The sequence below is a fragment of the Pristiophorus japonicus genome, chromosome 14, assembly GCF_044704955.1.
Source record: "Pristiophorus japonicus isolate sPriJap1 chromosome 14, sPriJap1.hap1, whole genome shotgun sequence".
In the NCBI taxonomy this organism is placed as follows: Eukaryota; Metazoa; Chordata; class Chondrichthyes; family Pristiophoridae; genus Pristiophorus; species Pristiophorus japonicus.
The window spans coordinates 177,699,076-177,711,584 of NC_091990.1; the positions used below are offsets into that span (position 1 = coordinate 177,699,076).

The 12,509-nt window shown below is 43.6% G+C and overlaps 1 protein-coding gene across 1 annotated transcript in view; it reads left to right on the forward strand.

Annotated features, from left to right (window-relative positions):
• The first annotated feature begins 7,679 nt into the window (after positions 1–7,679).
• The window catches only part of LOC139279661 (uncharacterized), a 30,508-nt gene continuing 25,678 nt past the window's right edge, over positions 7,680–12,509 (forward strand). The window contains exons 1-3 of the mRNA XM_070898766.1: positions 7,680–7,832; positions 11,052–11,176; positions 11,620–11,686. Of these exons, the coding sequence (XP_070754867.1) occupies positions 7,680–7,832; positions 11,052–11,176; positions 11,620–11,686 (345 nt within the window). The remainder of the gene's footprint in view (positions 7,833–11,051; positions 11,177–11,619; positions 11,687–12,509) is intronic.

Sequence of the window (12,509 nt, forward strand, 5' to 3'; positions counted from 1 at the left end):
CTCTAATCTCTCCTGTCTTCCACCCTATCACAGATCTTCCCTTTTGTTCTTTCTTCCCCTCCCCCTTTCAGTACTTGTTAAGAATCTGTTCTTCCTGAAGGGTCATCGACCCGAAACGTTAACTCTGCTTTCTCTCCACAGATGCTGCCTGACCCACTGAGATTTCCAGCATTTTCTGTTTTTATATTAGTAATCTCTGGATTACTTCTGGTGCCACGCGTGAGTGAGTATAGAAATAGGAGGAAAGAGCAGATGAATGCATGGCTGGAGAGATGGTGCAGGAGGGAGGGCTTTAGATTCCTGGGGCATTGGGACCAGTTCTGGAGGAGGTGGGGCCTGTACAGGCCGGACGGGTTGCACCTCAGCAGGGCCGGCACCAATATCCTCACGGGGAGGTTTGCAGTTGGGAAGGGTTTAAACTAATTTGGCAGGGGAATGGGCACCAGGATGTAACATTAGAAAGGGGAAATAAAAAGGTCAAAGGATTGGGAGAGACAGAGATTCATCATCATCATCATAGGCGGTCCCTCAAAACGAGGATGACTCGCTTCCATGCCAAAAAAGGATGAGTTCACAGGTGTTTCAATGTAGGACCTAGTATTCCAGGTCCTGAACTACATCCTGAAGGGTGGAAGATGCCTGTGCGTGGATTTTTTTTAAAACGTGTAGTGGCCGTTGTACACCAGCCACCACATGGGCTTGACAGAGCTAGGTCTTGGTCCAGTGGCAAGGGTTATCCAAGATGACTGGACACCTACTCTGCTGCATAGACAGAGATTACTAAAGTAAGAAATAGTAAGGTATTAGGTGGGGTCAAAATAAGAGAGAATACAGGATGGTCCAAGATGGGTTTACAGTGTATGTATGTGAACACATGAAGCTTAGTAAACAATGTAAGTGAGCTGCAGGCACAAATAGCCACATGGGAATATGATGTTGTAGCAATAACTGAGACCTGGCTCAAAAAAGGACAAGATTGGGTATCAAATACTCCTGGTTATAAGATGTTCAGGAAAAATAGGGGAGGAAAGATAAGATGTGGGGTTGCCATATTGATTAATGAGAATGTTACAATGCTGAAGAGAGAGAATGTCCTGGAGGGGTCAAGGACAGAATCTATATGGCTAGAGTTAAGAAATAATAGAGGTGCCATTACATTACTAGGTTTATTCGATAGACCACCAAATAGTGGGAAAGATATAGAGGAGCAAATTTGCAAAAGAATTACAGAGATGCGCAAGTATTAGTAATAATGAGTACTTCAACTATCCTAATATAGACTGGGATCACAATAGTATAAAGAGCAGAGAAGGGGAAGAATTTCTGAAGTGTGTTCAGGAGAATTTTCTTGATCAGTGTGTTTCTGGCCCAACGAGGGAGGAGGCATTCCTGGATCTGGTTCTGGCAAATGAGGTAGTTCAAGTGGAGCAAGTGTCAGTAGGTGAACATTTATGGAACAGTGATCATAGTATCATAAGGTTTTGATTAGCCATGGAAAAGGACAGGGAGCAATCTAGAGTAAAAATGTGTACCTGGGGGAAAGCCAATTTCAGTGGGATGAGAAGGGATCTGGCCCGGGTAAACTGGAATCAAAGATTGGCAGGGAAATCTTAATGGAACAATTGGCTGCCTTTAAAGAGGAAATAGTTCAGTTACAGTTGCAATACATTCCCACTAAGGGGAAAGGCAGACCAACTAAAGTCAGGGCTCCCTGGATGATGAAATAGAGAATACGATGAAGCAGAAAAAGAGCGTGTATGACAGATGTCAGGTTGCAAATATATCTAAGAATCAAGCTATATATAGAAAGATCAGAGGCGAAGTGAAAAAGAAAATAAGAGGGGCAAAGAGAGGGTATGGGAATAGAATGGCAGCCAACATAAAAGTAAATCCAAAAGTCTTCTATAGCATATAAATAGTAAAAGGGTAGCAAGAGGAAGGGTAGAGCCAATTAGGAACCAAAAGGGAGTCCTATGCATGGAGGAAAAGGCTATGGCTGAGGTAGTAAAAGAGTACTTTGCATCTGTCTTCACCAAGAGGATGCTGCCATAGACATAGTGAAGGAGGAGGTAGTGGGGATACTTGATAGGATAACAATTGACAAAGAGGAGGTGTTAGAAAGGCTGGCTCTACTTAAAGTAGATAAATCATCAGGAGTGGTTGGGATGCATCCTAGGATGCTGAGGGAATTGAGGGAGGAAATCGCAGAGGTACTGGCCATAATCGTCCAATCCTCCCTAGCTACGAGGGTGGTGTCAGAGGACTGGAGAATTGCAAATGTTGCACTATTGTTCAAAAAAGGGTGAAAAGATAAACCCAGCAACTACAGGCCAGTCAGCTTAACCTCGGTATTGGGCAAGTTTTATCTGGGACAAAATTAAGTGACAGGAAACAGAGTAGTGGTGAACGCTTGTTTTTCAGACTGGAGGAAGGTAAACGGTGGTGTTCCCCAGGGGTCGGTACTAGGACCACTGCTTTTCTTGGTATATATTAATGATTTGGAAGTGAGTGTACAGGGCACAATTTCAAAATTTGCAGATGACACAAAACTTGAAAGTATACTGAATAGTGAGGAGTAGAGTAATCGACTTCAGGAGGACATAGACAGGCCAGTGAAATGTAGCAGGTGAAATTTAACGCAGAAATGTGTGGTGATACATTTTGATAGAAAGAATGAGGAGGGCATAGAAACTAAAGGAGGTGCACGAACAGAGAGACCTGGGGGTATGTGTGCACAAATCTTTGACGGTGACACAGGTTGAGAAAGCAGTTAAAAAGGCTCACGGCTTCGTAAATAGAGGTATAGAGTACAAAAGTGTGGAAATTATGATAAACCTGTATAAAAGATTGGTTTGGTTCCAACTGGAGTATTGTGTCCAAATCTGGGTACCACACTTTAGGAAGAATGTGAAGGCCCTAGAGAAGGTGTAGAAAAGATTTATGAGCTGACAGTGCACCATAATGCAAGCCTCTGAAAAGTGCCAGTAAGAATGCATAACCCCTCTCCCGATCGCCATGAATTGAACTAAATTGTCTACCTCCAAACATGTTTGAACTTACTACCTGTCCTAACTGTTAACCAATCTCTTGCAACCTTCTGAAAGCCAGTGAGTCCCCCCCCGTCAAACTGAAATGATTTTCAGACCACTGCCCCGACAGGATTTTCCAGGCCACCGAATGACTAACCCCACCCACCTCCTCTCCCCCTCTCTCTTCCCCCACTCCATACCTGTATCTCATCCCCATATCCTGTTTCCAGCACCATCCACATCCCCTATCCCCCTCCCTTTTCCATCTCCCACTACCCTGTCCCCTTCCACATTCCCTTCCTCACCCCATCCCCCTCTTCCCTCCATCATCCTCGCCATCTTTTCCTCTCAACAACTTAGATTTATATAGCACCTTTATCACGCAGAAACATCTCAAGGCACTTCACAGAAATGTAATCAGCCAAAAACTAACACTGAGCTAATGAATGAACTAGAAGAAGTGGCTAATAGCTTGATCAAATAGGTAGGTTTTTAAAAGGGTCTTAAAGGAGGAGAGCAAGGTGGATAGGCGGCGGGGTTTTGGGAGGGAATTCCAGGGAATTGCAGCACTTAGCGGCTAGATGGCTGAAGGCATGGCCATAAATGGTGGGATGAAGGGAGTGGTGACTGCATTAGAGGCTAGAGTTGAAGCAATGGAGATTTCTCAGTGTTGTAGGACTGGAGGAGACCACAGAGCTAGGAAGGGCTGTGGCTATGTAAGGATTTGAACATGATGGTGAGAATTTTAAATTGGAGGCTTAAGGGCCAGAAGCCAAGGTTGAAATCAGTTTGCATTTCAACCTCTCCCCATCCTCTCCTCTCCCTCTCCCTCTTCCTCCTCCTACTCTCCTTCTCTCTCTTTTCCTTCTCTCCCCTCTCCTGCTTTGCCCTCTCCACCCTCCTTTCCCCTCTCTCTGTCCATTCCCTTCCCCATCTGCTTTTTCCATTCCCCCTCCCACATCCACTTCCCAATCAGAATCAGTTATTCCATCTCCCCCACACACCCCCATCTAACCCTGCTCGACATGAATACAGCACTTGTGCAACACGAGTTGTTTATTATACTTAATTGCGCAACTCACTCAATGTCGGCTGGTGCAGAGAATAGAAAGCGTTCCACTGGTGCAGCTTGGTTTACTCTAAGACTGTGGCCGAGCGACATTGTTGGGACCGAGTCTCTCAGAGGGGTCGTGTTTATACTGTGCTGTACTTAATCTGGGAGTGTCTGATGCAGACGCCAGAGGCCAGAGGCAAGATGTTCTATTTTCCATTAACATACTTCAAAGTTGATGAGCACAAAACATTAAACTTTCAGTTGCAAAGTATTGAAACCATTGACAAATTATGGGGGCAAAATTTGGGTACAATGCGCCTCCAGTTAGTGCCCACGAGGGGTCGGCACTAATTGGGTACAAATGACTTCTCACCCCAGGACGGCGCCTCTACTGACTCCCGCAAAATTCCACGGGAGTTTAGCGGCAGCGGTAACCAGTTGCACCCGCTCCTACCAGTAGCACCCCGATCCGCTGTGCTGGCGACGACAGCGTCATTACCGTGCATGGTTACCTGTTTTCGCCCCTTGGAGAACATTCGGTCGCGCTCCTGAAGCTGCTCCGGGCGGTGACAGCAGAAAGGTGCAATAGAAAAATAAATGGCTGAATTACCGGTTACGGCCTTCTTGTTGGTCGATCGCAGGGTCTGTGCCACAATCGTGCAGCCCGGCACTCCGCTTGTGTGCCGGGCTGCTGCCACAGCACCTCACTACTTGTTTGTCCAGGGATGGCCCCGTTTCCCACCCAGAGAGTCGGCAGCTTGACACTCCCCTTTAATGACAGGGAGGGCCCTGTCTGCGCACCAGCGCTATGTGTCCCACCACATAGAGTTGTGAACTTCACTTGGCTTTACACCCTGCTACCCGCCCCCGACAGGAAGTGCAGCACGATATTTTACACTGTACTTCCTCTCGAAGGGCGCTAACCTGAATATAGGTCTCAAGGCAGGACTTTTGCGCAGGTACTTCTGCCTTGCGGCTGTTGGCAACGGGACGGGACCAAATTTCTCCCCCAATGATTTTTACTCAATACTCATTGTTGAGATCTTTAAAAATGTATTTTAAGCCTTTCCAGAAACTAGATTTACCTCTCTCCTCGCTGTTGACATACTTACCAGTTTAGAAAACTGATCAAATATTTACCCTACACTGTGCTAGTGATGGGGAAAAAAATCAATCAGCCACAGTTGCAGCAGAGAGTCCATTAGGGCATCTTCCATTCTCCACACCAGCTATCCTCGGGTGAAATGCCAAGTTAAATATAATAAATAACTTGTTTTGCACAAGGGCAAAGCTCAAGTGCTATATTCATGTCAAGCAGGGTTAGATGGCAGAGTGGCAGAGCGGGAGGGAAACCTGCATCATGCTGGGGGAAAGGGATGGGAAGAGGCAGATTGGAAAGGGAATGGACACAGAGGGGAAAAGAGGCAGGAGGTAGGGAAAGAAGGGTGGGAGAGAGGATAGAAGGAAAAGGGAGAGAAGGAGAACTGGAGAAGAGGGAGAGAGTAGATTTAGGGGAGGGAGACAGGAGAGGATGGGGAGAGGCTGAGATGCATAATTGACCTTCTAAGTTCAGCTCAATTCTTTTTAAAGTCAACTTTTTTTTAATTCAAAAATAAAAATGTAAAAATATACAGTGTACTCCAATAAATGACCTGGACTTGAATGTTGGGGGTATGATTAAGAATTTTGCAGATGACACTATAATTGGCTGTGTGGTTGACAATGAAGAAGAAAGTCATGGGCTGCAGGAAGATATCAATGTACAGATCAGATGGGCAGAATAGTGGCAAATGGAATTCAATCCAGATAAATGTGAGGTAATGCATTTGGGGAGGTCTAACAAGGCAACAGACCTTGGTGCAGATCCACAGATCCCTGAAGGTAGTAGGCCAGGTAGATAAGGTGGTTAAGAAGGCATATGGAATACTTGCTTTTATTAGTCAAGGCATGGAATACAAGAACAAGGAGGTTGTGCATGAACTGTATAAAACACTAGTTAGGCCGCAGCTGGAGTACTGTAAAGGGTGCAGGGGAGATTTAGAAGAATGTTGCTTGGACTGGAGAATTTTGGCTGAGGATAGATTGGAGATGCTGGGTCTGTTTTCTTTGGAATAGAGGAGGCTGAGGGGAGATCAGATTGAGGTGTATTAAATTATGAGGGGCCGGGATAGAGTGGATAGGAGGGACCTGTTTCCCCGGAGGCATAGATTTAAAGTTATTGGGGGGAGGTTTAGAAGAGATATTAGGGGAAATTTCTTCACCCAGAGGATGGTGGGGTCTGGAACTCACTGCCTGAAAGGGTGGTAGAGACAAAAACCCTCACCACATTTAAAAAATATTTGGATATGTACTTAAAGTATCGTAACCTACAGGGCTACGGACCAAGAGCTGGAAAGTGTGATTAGACTGGATAGCTCTATGGCTGCCTTCTGTGCTGTAAATTTCTGTGATTCGAAGTAACTTTTTGTTCACATGGTGAATGTTTTTGTTTAAAAAGCATGTAAATGATTCACTCATGTCTGATGAGCCAGTGTCTGATTGGCTATTTTCATTCAACAAATCTTTCCCATCGCCAACACAATGTAGGGTAAATATTTGATGAGCAGCTTTATAAACTGGTCAGTATGTCAACTGCAGGCAGAGAGGTAAATCTAGTTTCTGGAAAGGTTTAAAAGGATTTTTTTTAAAGATCTCAACAGTGAGTATTGAGTAAAAAATGTAATTTGTTGAAGATTTCAATACTTCATAATTGACAGTTTGCATTTTTCTGTTCATCAGTTGTGATGTTTCATATGCTGCAAATTTTAGATTATACTAATTTCAAACATAATGTGCAGTGTGGCATGTTTTACCTATTTGAGAATTGTATTACTGAAAATAGAACCTTACAAAAAATGAATTTCATGATTTTGAAAGAATCAGTCTGAAGCTCCCTATTAAGCCTGGATCAAAGACAGAAAATAGGAGATTGAACATAGATTTTTAATTGAGCTCTATGTTTTAGCAGGTAGGAGTAAAAGAGGAACTCATGGAGATAGTCAGTATTATAAAAATGTTTAAATGGACTGGGATTTTATGATGTAATTTAGGGGATGGATGGCAGATAATACTTGGAACTCAACTCCCAGCAGAAGTAATGTAGTAAATTAGGAAGAAAGGGGCAAGTGAAGGGGGAAAGAACCAAACTCACTAAAATGCCTATTTATCTTTCAGTCTACAGTTCGCTGAAAGGTACAGACATACATGTCCTTTAACTTTACAGATACTGACTGACCTACTGAGTATGACCAGTATTTTTAGTGTTTATTGAAAAGTTCTAAGATAATTTTCTTTCATTCTTTCCTGATAGTTTCCTTTTGATAGGAAATTTATGTCTGTGCTGTTGCTTTAGTTACTAACCAATCAAAAGAAAATCTCGGAGAAAATACATTGTTTACTGTCAACTTTCAACAGATTTGGTTGAACTTACAATTTGTTTAGTAATTATACTGCTATGTATTCTGAACAAATTTAGTTCACGTTTCACTTATTGCCAATTCTATTTAACTCATTTTGTTCTACCTTTATTTACTGAAAATCAGAATCCTTGGAAGAAGATGAACATTGAAGTGATTGACTTTGGCTCATTTGGCTTAGGAAAAGCTGAACCCTCAGTCAATGAAATGGAACGATTATCCACAGAGATTATAAGGGCCTTCAGTGACCTTGGCACTGTGTACCTCAAAAACACTGGGATCGAAGATCAAAACGTGTGTATCCATTTTATTGTCTCATTATATATATTTACAGTGTTCCCTAACTGTATTCCATAATGCATGCGATATGAAATAATGTGAGCAATCTTGTTCTGCTATGTAGTAATTTTATCAATATAAAAAGTGATTTGATTTAACAATTATGCTTTGAAATTACGTCATGTGAATATTAATATTTTCACATGAAATTTCTTTGTTCACTATTCTGAGGTGTTAATTTTCTTATAAAATTATAATTTAAAGTTTTGCATTTAACATGCTTAACAACAATGTCACACATTCCATCACATCTCAAATGCAACACTTAAAAGTGTCATGTGAGAAAGTGTCACGCCTACAAAGTATATGTTACAATTTAATCAATGACTCAAATATTGCGTATATTTTTAAAAATCACAAATGTACGCAGCAATGATACATCAGTATAACAGCTGTGTAGATCTAGTGTCAGAAGGGACATTTGACTATGCAGGCGAGGAGGAACAGGCATGGACAGTAGTAAACAGAGTGAAGATTTAACTCCACATGTTGCTAATGGGGCGAGTGTACTGAAGAGAAGATGGAATGACTGTGAATGGAGGTTTTAAGTGAAAGTCCTGATAACTTTTACTATTGTCCATGTCTGTTCTCCCTCTCATGCTGTTGCCTCCATTCCATGGGGAAAAGGACAAAGCATTTCCCCAGCAGCAATGCTTCAGTGGCCTGCATGGTGTATCAGTGAACTGAAGTCTGAATGATGTTAACCAGTGTTAACTTTAAAGGATCTGTTGAAGTAAAAATGCATTGCTGTGGTGACTTTCACAGCAATAGGAAGGCCTTTTTCTCTTATAGATCATGTCTGCAAATCAGGCTTCAGTAAACTGCATAACTCTGCCCCAGTCTTCTTGTGAAGGGGAGGTGGCAGAGGCTCATCTATTCAGACATAGCTAACTAGATGTACATGGATTGTGGAATGTATTTCCTTGGCCAACTGCTGGTAAACAGCCTGTTCTCCTTCTGTCACTGAATAAAGAGTGCAGCACCACTGGTGCTCTGGCTTACTGCCTGATTCCAGGCTGGGTTCGAGGGGTACTCCCCAACCACAACATCAGGGAATCAATGCTATTACTAGTGCATTGTCTCTTTCTGCCATTGGCCCATAATTTGCAGTGAGTGTTGAAGCAAAGGCACTCGCCGCCGGCCTCGAAGAAAGCTGCCGACAGAGATTTTGCAATCTCTGTGGCGAGAAGTTTGCCTTTTTCGACATTCAATTGATATCAGCGCTATGTAATGCGGATTCCGAATATGATGCAGCTGTGATGTCAACAAGCTGACGAAGCAGCCAATCACATTGCAGAATTCTCACAGAGAGGAAATGAGGAAATGAGAAACTGCTTTTATCTGGACTTTTCAAAAATGTCACGGAGAGTGAAATAAAGATTAACTCTCAAATGGAGAAAAGGTAGAATCTGAAATATCATGAACAAACTTTTTTGTTAAATGTTTTTTTTTAAGTTATTTAAAAATTGTAATTTTTATCATGATGGTGGAAGATGACATTCCACAAATATAAAGATTAGTTTTTCAGAGGCAGAAGGTTTCTTTACCAGGCAATACACTGTTACAGCAGAGCAGGTCTCCAGTCGTCTTGGGTAATCCTTGCCACTGGACCAAGACCTAGCTCTGTCAAGCCCGTGTGGTGGCTGGTGTGCAACGGCCACCACACGTTAAAAAAATCCACGCACAGGCATCTTCCACCCTTCAGGATGTAGTTCAGGATCTAGAATATTAGGTTCTTCATTGAAACACCTGTGAACACATCCTTTTTTGGCATGGAAGCAAGTCATCCTCGCTTCAAGGGACTACCTATGATGATGATGTTAAAACCCCAGTGATACGCATTCCAACAAGTCTTAAAATGTAATTGGATATTTAACAATGATAATACCATGGAAAAGCCCAATAGCTGGATATCAGGTACTTCTCATTTCGGGGCAGTATGGCAGTGGGGCAGTAAAGTTTGCGCCCGGGAACAGTTTGTGCCTCAGTCAGCAAAATTCATCAGCTGGGCCCTAAGTGTGGGGCAGAGCGCTAAGGAAGGTGTTATATATCTCTCTTAGGGCGCTAGGCAGGCTGAGCAAGCGAAAATCCCGAGCTAAACAGCCGACCTCGGAGTGCTTTAAGAGAGGTCTGGGGGGTGGGTGGGGAAACTGAAAAAAACCCACCAAAACATTCCTAATAATTAACTCATGCCACCACAACATAAATCGCAAAAAAAAATCAATCACACTTACTCGACATGACTTACCTCACTCCAGCCGCTACAGCTCAGACCGCCAGCATTCACAGGTGGATCCAGCAGGGCGTTCTACGGAGAGCTATGGATCAGCCGGCAGCCAAAAATCGAGCCAGTGTCGCAACCAGGGGTGTTGCACACTGGCTCATCTCTTCCGGGCAGTGATGCTCTGCAACCCGTCGAAACCGGCACCGAAAGTCTCGACGGGGCGCAAGAAGTGCTTACCGCTGCCACTGATCCAGCCGCAAGTTGTTGTCAGTTTCACTGATTTCATTGATTACATGGATTGCTGCATTTGGGGGGGGGAGGGGCATCCACAGCAAAGTCAGAGTCGGACCAGTGAATGACTGATCGCAACTTCAGGATTTCCGCATTTAGATGTGCATGCACTACATCCTGAAGTTGCAGTCAGTTTCAGAGGGGGAATGATGACGACTGCTGATTGTTCGCGTTATTACGCATCGCAAATTCCGAGCCAATAAAACTTGCAAAACTCTGTCTTTGCTAATTTAGTGAAATATTAAACACTTACCAAAAGAACATGTTTGCAATTTCACTGGAAATACTGAGCAGAGAAAAATTTCACAAACTCATTTATAGTATGACTATACAAAGCAACGAGAGGAATTTTTGTTCTACAATTTCCCAGTTTCTGCTCAGGATGATTTTTATTTTGTTACCTGACAGTGGAGAATATAGGAATTTAAAGAGAGAAAAGCTGGGGGTAATTAAGCAGCTGGAAAACTGAGAAGAATCAATAAGGAGAAAAAGAAAAGGCACAGAGCAGGAGAGGATGAGCCGAGGGACACAATACAGTAACCAAAGCCCTCTGCTTATAAAAGTGTAAATGCAAAGGTTTATAAATCCAGTGAAACCCCAGTGTGCTATACCAATGATGCAGCACATATTTTATAATCTTTAAGACAATTGCTCTTTAGGTATTTAAAGTGATGGACACCTACAAGAAGTTCTTTCTGCTTCCAAGGGACATTAAACAACTATATGCCCGTTCAGTGGACTCTGAGACTCCAAGCCATGGGTGGTATGAAGCAGAGACAGAAAGGTAAGATTCCCTGCTCCAGCTCCATCCAGCAACGACATAAATTCCAAATGCATGGCCTGAAAATAAAGAGTTGTGACTTGAAGTTGCACTGGGCTGAACCCCTGAAGATTATTTTGCCATCACAGATACAGGGAAGTTATGATTAACAAGTAGCTGAAAATCATGAATTAATATTTGCTTATCTCATTATTCTCTTAAACAAACCAGTCCAGGATAATTTATATTATATATCTCTCTAACAATCAACAGTGAGATGTGGGAATAAATAATATATTATGAACTTTAGTTTGCTTTGCTCTTGGAGACCTCAGTGGATTAAACTGATTGAGTAGATTATTGACGGGGATATATTTTACATGGTTTGTGGCTTTAAGGGCCAGATTGAGTAAAAATTCTGCATGGCTGTGTATAATAAATGAATGTAAATATTTTGTTCTTCACAGCTTAAATCCCACATACCCTGGAGACCTGAAGGAAGCCTTTAATGTGTCAACATTATCTTCAAGTGATGTAAGATTTCAAATTTGGATTGAGATTGCTTTTGTATTATATGTGTTGGCTGAATTTTAATGGGGAATGTGGTTTGGGGGCAGTGTGGGGGTGGTTGGGGGGCGGTGCTCCTAGGATTTCAGAAAACCTGGAAGAATGGGTTTCCCGTAGGTCCTGACAGAATTAACAGCAAAGCTTGATTTGAAGGGGAAGCCTCTGTTTCCCGCTCGCAGCCAGCCAGATTGAAAGGCTGGATGGCTCTGGGTGGGTAGGCCTGTGACACAAGGTCGCAGAAAGGAAGGATGGAGGGATCGGGTGGGGTCCAAGATAGGAGCAGGGGTTAGATCACATTACGATCAGTGATCTGGAAGAGCTGGGGGCGATCGCAAAAATATCAGAGGCCTGGAGGAGCAGGGAGTGGGGGTATCACAAAGAGATCGGGAGTGGGGTGGGGGGGGTGGGGGCAGGCGTTGGTCTGGACAGCATTCAGGGGCTGGGGAGCGGACATAGGAGCTGGCGGAGGCATCTGAAGGATTGGCGACCAGAGGAGCGGGGATTGGGGGGGGGAGGCCTCATGGCGAGGATCAGAATCTGAAGGCGGGGAATTGGTAGCCCGGGGGCTTGGTGGAGACCGTGTTGTGAACCGGAGGCCTGTGTGGTGAGGATTTGTGGCCTGGGGGCAATCAGAGGCCTTGTGGGGGTGTCTCCGATCTCGAGGGGGTGGATTAGGTAGGAACGCTGGGTCCAAGAGGTAGGTCTAAAGGCACTTACCTCCTGGATCCAGCTGTCCTCGCTCTGCATTAGCTGGCAGGTTTCATAGGGTGTACAAAATCCAACCAGCTAA